General features: G+C 58.2%; 1 protein-coding gene across 1 annotated transcript; it reads right to left on the bottom strand.

Moving 5' to 3' along the window:
- Positions 1–1,115: 1,115 nt before the first annotated feature.
- Positions 1,116–7,616, bottom strand: LOC104533888 (plexin-A1-like; the record flags this gene model as incomplete). Its single annotated transcript, XM_010188425.1, has 2 exons — positions 6,439–7,616; positions 1,116–1,298 (listed from the first exon to the last, which is right to left on the bottom strand). Coding segments are annotated over exons 1-2 (1,356 nt in total), but the record flags the coding sequence as incomplete, so codon positions are not given.
- Between the last annotated feature and the right edge of the window lie 291 nt (positions 7,617–7,907).

The following is a 7,907-nucleotide window of genomic DNA, read 5'->3' on the forward strand; positions in this document are numbered from 1 at the left end:
ATCATCGTTTGCAAGTGGCTTTGAAAGTGCAAAGGCCAAGGAAAAACTGTAAAAAGGAGAGAGGACAAAACAAATCTGCTGTGTAAGAAGTAACTGCCAGCCCCTCTAGATAAATAAGGAGCCAGAGGTGTAACACTGTCCCTACAGCTTTGTGAACCCTCCTCCCACATGCTCCTTCCTTCCCATCACCACTTAAAACCTCCCATCTGGAGCTCAGCCGCAGGAGAAGCCACCGGCAACGCGACACCGGTCCCTGCGGATCCCTCATCGATCCGGAAGGGAGGACAAGCTGCCTCCGTCAGCTCCCCGCAGCCCTGGCGCCACCACGGCCCCCCTGAGGACCACAGAAAGCCAAACAGAAGATGCGGGGCTGGAGAGGACCACCAGCATCCTGCCCATGGCCCTCCTGTCCCTAAACACACTGCAAAATAGGCAGGGGTCCAGGGGAAACATGGGTAGGATGAGCGGGACGTAAGTGGATTATGGCCCACAACAGCACCCTGCTCCAAATCTCTGCACCTTGCGTCCCTCCAGGGCACCCTGATCAGCACAGATCAGGTGAAGGAGCAAAGATGCAGGGTGCTGTGCCCAGGACGGGGCACTTGAGCTCCTTGCAAGCCACAGAGCAACAGACCAGACACCCTGGCCAAGCCCTGGTCCTCCTGCCCCTGGCAGGGACCACACCAGGACCTTCCCTGGCTGAGGATGCAGTTGGTGCAGGCTGTGTTTATACAGCGCATGTACAGCTGTAATTATAGGCACGATGTTACGATAACAGGAAATCCGTGCCCTGTGGAGATGCAGGCAGAGAGAAAGGCACGCAGGGAGCTATTTGCTAATTGTCACCAACAAAAGCAGCCTTTTTTGCCGTAGCGGGGTATGGGAAGAGAAGCATCCTCACACCAGGCTGGAGCCATCAGCACCCATCTCTGCCACACAGATCTGGACAGACAGAGCTGTAACTTTGGTTGGTAGAGAGGAGCAAGGGGAAATTGCTGCTCACTGGCTCTTTGCACATTACCCCCAGGATATCAAGTCACACCATGATGGAGCCACAGCCATAGAGCAGAACCCCAAAGGACTGTCAAGACGAGCAGCACTGAGGGCTTTCCTACCTTTTTGATTTTGCCGCTCCGTGTGCCCGCAAAGACGACGGTTTGTCCTCTGTAGTCATAGGCAGCCACCGAGGTCATCCCGTCCTCCTTATCCACAAAGAGCGGGGTCCCCTCAATGGTGACGGTCCCACCCAGCGGCTGGTTAAAATCCTGGCCGCAGAAATTATCGTCGATCTGCAGCGGCTGTCAGAAGGAAACAGAGGAGAGATGAGATTTTGACCCATGCCTCAGCATGCTGGACCTCCCAGATGTCCATCAACCACCTCCCACCGCCACCCCATCGGCTATGGCCACTTCAGCAGCCCCATCCCTCGCCCCTCTGGTCCCAGTCATCCCACCTCACCAGCTGAGCAAAGGGATGAGCTGACGCTTCCCTAAAATTCCCTACGCACTGATGTAAGGCACTTGGGACACATCCAAGGCATGCAGCATCTTGCAGAGAGGCACTTACAAACGCAGCAGGAGCCGGCGCAGCATACCTGCTCCCCCTCCATCCCCATCGCTGCCATCTCAGACACGTGGGATGCCGGCAGGAGCATCCCTGCACACACCTCCCCGTCTCCTCCTCACCCTGGCGCCAGCTTCAGAAAGAAAAGGGCCTGGCAGTAAGGCAGAGGGGCCAAACCCTGCGCCCCAGCCTTGCCCCAGAGACAAAACACTTCCCAGCCAAGGCCGTGCCAAGACAAACAGGCCAGGGCTCCTGAAAGAGCCTCACTTCGTATAGCACAGCCTCCAGCAAATGCGCTCCTCACCTGCCAGCCCCGCTCCTCCTCCCTCAGGAACGTTGTCGGGAAAGCCCCACATTTTTTCCATGCTGCCGTGCCCCAGACAAGGCGCCGGGCTCAGCCAGCTGCCTCCTCGGGTCACTGCTTGCCCCCAGAGCCGCGAGAAGCCTTTGCAAGCTCTGCCCGGGCCGAGGTAGAGGCAGGGCTGCACTACACCCCATTTGCTGCGATGGCAGGGACCTCCAGCGAGGACAGTGGCCCTGATGGGCAAGGCAAAGCCAGAGGGATGCCCCCTGGGAAAGCCGGGATGCAGGCAGCGGGGCAGGACCAGGACCAGCCCTGCAGCACTAACCCCTCCATTAAGCATCCCCACCGAGACACCCTGACAACAGACCCTGGCCATGGGTATCTGCCCTGGGAGGCACATGGGCCTCCTGGAGGTCCCCTGCTAGGTAATGGTGTCACCAGTAAAATGCAGCCCCAGCAGTTCCCAGCCTGTCCCAGGCAGCAAGGGGCTCTGGCCAAGTCCCCAAGGGTGGCAGCAAGCCTGGGTGCAGGAGGCGAGGGCAGCAGCCAGGCACAGGGAGACAGCCTGCTCCAGCCACAGGACTTCTCTGCTTCACGAGGTTCCTTATGTAACTCCAAATTTAAAGGGGAGAGAGGTTTTTTTGGCAAGCAGCGGTTTCCAAATGCATGCCAGCCCCCAAGGGGTTTTATATCCATACAGCATGTGCACAGAGCATATGGGAAAGTGCCGGGCTCCCAAACTCCACGTCCACAGGGGCAGCACACAGCTCTGCAGTTCCCACTCACCACTGCCCAGGAAGGGAGCGTCAAGCCTGGCCCAAATCCCACCAGCAACCCACAGCCACCCAGGGGAGGGGGGAAAATACGGCGCTTTTCTGTGTTCCGGTGCAATGCATTTGCAGCTGCGATGATTCAGCTTCCCATGGCCGTGGTGAAGATGTTCACCCTCCTTGCCGTGCCACCGCGCTGACCCCAAAACCAGCAGTCCCAGGACCACGAGCAGTGGGGGAGGACCAGGACATTCCCAGGCAGTTTGGGGATGCTGGGCTGCTTCCTCAGTGACTCTAACTTCTGCTTTTTGCCGGGCGCCTGAGTCAGCACACAGCCAAAAATTGACTCTCTTCCCCGCCTGACCTTTGTCGGTCCTTCCCTAAACTGGGGAACTCCTGCAGCCAGGTGCAAGAGACGTGGGGATCCCCAAAACAGGAACATGGGGCACCAGGCACCTCTGCAACCACAGGAAAAGGGGAGGAGGAGAATTGGGACCTCTCCACCCATGCTCTGAATCCCAGCCTTGCAAGCTTCTCCAACCCCTCGGCTGCTGAATATGCAAGAGATGTTTATGGTGTTTACTCCTCTCTGCTTTGTCTCAACAAACTCTCCGGGAAATGACAAATACAGCTGCGCTCCAGGACCACGAGGAGCGCCCGCCGCAGCGATGCCGACACCACCTTGATAAATAATTACGCCAACAATTAGCTCATTAACAGCAAACTGCCTCGTTAGGGAAGCGCAGGCAGGCGAGGCTGGGCCAAGGACAGTGATACCGGGGGTTACAGCACCAAACCGGCATCCCCAGTGGATGCGGGCTGCGGGGAGATGGAGAGATGGAAGGACAGAGGGACAGCGGTCCAGTGGCCAGCACTGGCAGGGACCGACACGCACGATGGCACACACGGACGGTGACCTTGCGGCATTTCAGATGCTGGGATCTGCAGGAGGCATCAAGACACCCCGGGCTCCCACCTCTGCAGCGCTGCCACCTTCTCATCTCCCAGCACTAAACCGCCTCCCCAGAACAGGGTCAGGAAACCCAGATGTCCTGGGGGAAGTGGCACACTGGAGGGGGAAATGCAGGCCACAGCACCAAGCGAGCAGGAGCAAGCGTCTCCTCGACGTGCCTTGTCTCATTGCCTCCCTTCAAGCCCACTTACGGAAGCAATGAGGGAGCAGACAGCAGAGGCGAGGCTCGAGCCGCTCAGCGTTATTAATTAGGCAGTAATTCAGCAGTTAACACCGCTACAGGCTCACCTCACCCCAGGGGCTGCAACAGGGGCTGCGGGGGACACAAACTGCCAGGGAGGAGGCTGCAGGAGGCCGGTACCGAGTGCCAGGCTTTTTGCACGTGAATCACTGCCCGGGAATAATTCCTGCGTGGTGCGGTTCGTTAACACCTGCATTTCTCTGGCCGCAAATCCAGGAAGGATTTGGCTTAGCCTGGCCCAGTTTGTCACCAGCCATTGCCCTGTGCCAGCAGGCTGGGCAGCAAGCCCCACCAAGGACTCAAAACTCATTTTCTCCCTGGGGCAGCCCAGGGCAAGCGGCTGCCCATGTCCTGCCCGTGCTGCCAGCACTGGGGTCAAGGATGCTGCGAACCCCAAATCACTTCCTGCTGCAACACCTCTGCACTCCAGCCCCAACCCACTGCCCTCTCCCAACCTGGCTACATCAGATCCTCATCCTCCCAGTTCGGGGATGGGTGCTGAGCATGACTGGCCATAGGCACGCAGACCTCAGTCTCTGCATCGCACAGGGGAAGCAAAGAGCCAGGCTACACAACACTGAACCCCTCTTCATGAGCAGCAAAACCTCTGAACGGGCTCAAGAGCAATGCAAGCACAGGGAAAGGGACCGGACTGTCCCACAGGGTGTCTGCTGTGTGTGCAAGACCATGCTCAGGTCTAAATACATCAGAGTGAGGGGTCTGGCTCCCAAACTGGCTCCGCTCCCCTTCCCACTGCTGGATCGCTGGATCCCAGAAGGTGGGAAACAGGAGACAGGAATTCACCCGCTTGCCAGCACCGCGGACGCACCACTGCCATCTCCCGAGTTGGCTGCCAAGCCTGGCGGCCTCTGCTCCTGGCACCTGGACCAGCTCCAGAGCTGCCCTGCAGAGCCCAGGACGAGTATCCCCCCGCTCTGCACTGCTCCAGGTCTGGGATCAGCACTGGCAGAGCCTCCTCCAGCACCACCCAGCCTCAGCCCCTTGCTGCTGGGAAGGAGCAGAGCAAGAACGCTCCAGGGACATCTTCCACGCAGATGCAGTGTAAATCCCAAGCAACTACTGACTTGAGCAATTACATTCTGCCTCCTTAAAAATATAAAAAAAAAAACCCCAACATGCTCTTTATTTTCTGGCCAGTCCTCACCACCACGAGATCCGTCACTGCCACGAACCACTCCAGAGGTGGCTGCGTTTTATTAGGGGCACAGAAATTCCTGTCAGAAGAGTTTACAAGCTCCACAGGATCTGGTTTGGCTGGCACTCAGCACAGCGAGGGGCCGAGGGCTCGACTCGTGATCCAGCCGTGCCTACCCCAGCTCTGCTTGGCAGCCGCAGCAGCACAAGGACAGAAAACACACCCTGGCTCCCCTGGGAAGGGTGCCACCCCCCACCCCAATCCATTCAAAAGCAAGTGCCACTCCATCGCGGCACACATCCTTCCATCCTGCCAAAAGCCATGTCTGCAGCACCCACACAGCACCTTAAGATCCACCTACTGGGCTGGCCACCAGGAAGCAATCCCAAGACCCTCCTGGCAGGGGGGCAGAGCCCCTTCCCCAAACCCAGGGGGTACGGTGCTGCCGCAGGGTGCCAGGAGCGGCAAGCTGGGAGCGCAGGAGGTGGTGGCGAGCGTCTCCTCCGCCAGAGCCAGCAGCTGCACGACCCAACAGGCAGCAGTGTAACGATTTCATCATTTTCCAGCAAAATTGAATTAGTTCAAAGCCAAAATCTGATTTGCGAGCCCAGCGCTCTTGACAGCAAACCCTTTACTTTGTCAGGCAGCTGTTAGCTGTCTCCTCCAGAGCTGCGGGGAGGACAGCAGCAGGGAAGGCAGATCCGCAGGGACCCCTTGCACCCCTGGCACCCAAAACCCCACTCAGGCAGGGCCAGGGGCTTAGCAATGGGTACCGAGCATCAGCAAGCAGTGCTGGGGGGAGGTGGGCAATAGCGGGGTGTCAGGACCTCTACCAGACCCTCCCAAATGCACACACCAGCACCCTAAAACCCCTCTCTGCCAGGCATCTGACCCTGCCTGGGGGCTGCCCAGCCCAGCTCGGTGATGCCCAGGGTGAGACCTCCCTGTCACCCAGAGCTGGAGACTCCCTGCAACTGCAGCTCTGCACTCCCTGTTCCTCACAGCTTCTACTTGGCGACCGTCAAACCCCAGCTGACACAACACTCAGAAATCCATGTGTGTCATCTGCAAGGGATTCCCTAGCAGCAGATGCCCCGAGGACCAAGCATCCCGCTCTCCCATCCCAATTCACCAACACCCTCCAGATCCACAGGGCAGGGGCACGAGAAGCAGACACCTGCATCAGCACAGGCCCCTCACTTGAGGCTCTCCACGGGCACCGATGCAGCACAGCTCCAGTTGGCTATCCCGCACCAAAGCCATGATCTCCACAAGGAATGCCAGCAAGCGATCCAAGTGCCCACACTGAATGGCACCAGTCCTCCCACTGGGAAAACATGGCTTAGGCCAGGCCACTGGGAAAGGAATGGCCAGAGAGCATCGTCAGGAGCCAGAACAGCCTGGCTTGGGTAGAGACAAGCAGGAACTTACCGAGTTGATGCAGCCCAGCTCCTTATTCAAGAGCCAGGGCAGCGAGAGCTTCCCTTCCCCTCTGTAGCACGACTGGATCCGCTCCTTGATCTTATCCTTGATCTTCTTCAACGTGAAGAGGCAGAGCACAGACTCCTTGGGAGGCTTAACCCTGTTTTTCTGTCCCTGGGAGAAGATGGTGAAGAGGATATCCTCCCATTCCGAGATGCCCAGGTACTTGGCCAAAGCCTTGCCAGGCTTGGTCAGGTAGGCGTCCTGGATCAGGCGGTACTCGATGCCATCCTGGACGCAGCCGATGGGGAACTCCACGTAGGAGTAGAACTTGGGGTCATCCACGCAGAGGCGGACGATTTTAGAGGTGAAAAACTGCTCCCCGGTGGAGTCAGGCGAGGTGAGCTGGGTGTCCAGCTGCAGGGTCAAGTAGTAAACGAACTGCTCGCTGCTGAAGCTGTAGATGTAGTAGATGTCAAAGGTGGGGAACTTGGAGAGCGTATCCGAAGGGATCTTGAGCTGAGAGGAGACAAACTCATCCTGGTAGACAAAGCCAAACATCTCCGCGTTCTCCTCGTTGGCCATCAGCTTGCGGCTGGAGAGCGTGGGGAAGTACTCCGACTTCCCGTCGATGGGCGTTCCAATGAAGAGCTTGTTCTGCCCGTTCAGCACCTCGATGATGACCCCAGACATGGTGCCCGACTCGTTGACACTGGAGAGGTAGTGCTCCTTGCGGTGGTGGGGCTCGCCCAACTTGAAGAGGTCGTCCAGCCGCAGGAACTGGCAAATACCCTGGGAGGCACTGCCACAGGCGATCAGGCGGTTTCCCGAGTAGTCCACCAGCAGCAGTTTGTTCACGTTGTTGGTGGTGACCAGCCCGTGCGGGCAGGACTGAACGCTGGGTGGGGGGTAACACTTCTCGTTGTCCTCCACAGGCCCCGTCACATGGGTCCGCAGAAGCGTGAGGTTATTAGAGAGCTTGTAGATCCGATTGACAGCCCCCACGTAGACCTCCCCAGTTTTGTTGTGGACCACCAAGTGCGTCAAGCTCCAGTCTGAAACTGGGAAAGTCCTAAAGGGAGACTTGGGGCTGCCTTCCGCCAGCGGTAGCCAGCTGCTCCCCAAAAGCAGCAAGGTCCAAATGTTGACGGACAAGTGGTGCTTGAGCCAAAGGAACCACATTGCGGTGGCCTCGCATCCAGTCAAGACCATGCCCAAACCCAGCCAACAAAATAAATAGAAACAAACCCAAACTAAAGGGAGAAGGGAGGGAGGAGGAGCTAACAGGACACAGTCTCCTCTGCTTCCGCTGTGCTCGGCACCTCTGCTTCCGCGGTGCTCGGCATCCAGGGCATCGTGGCCACGGCCAGTCCAGTCAGCCCTGGATGGAGAAAGACAAGAAGAACAGGGTTAGGAGGCTTTCCTGCACCACATCAGGCCTGTTCCACCCCCCAGGAGAGACTGCACCGTCACGCTTT

The sequence above is a fragment of the Mesitornis unicolor genome, unplaced genomic scaffold, assembly GCF_000695765.1.
Source record: "Mesitornis unicolor isolate BGI_N332 unplaced genomic scaffold, ASM69576v1 scaffold31757, whole genome shotgun sequence".
In the NCBI taxonomy this organism is placed as follows: Eukaryota; Metazoa; Chordata; class Aves; order Mesitornithiformes; family Mesitornithidae; genus Mesitornis; species Mesitornis unicolor.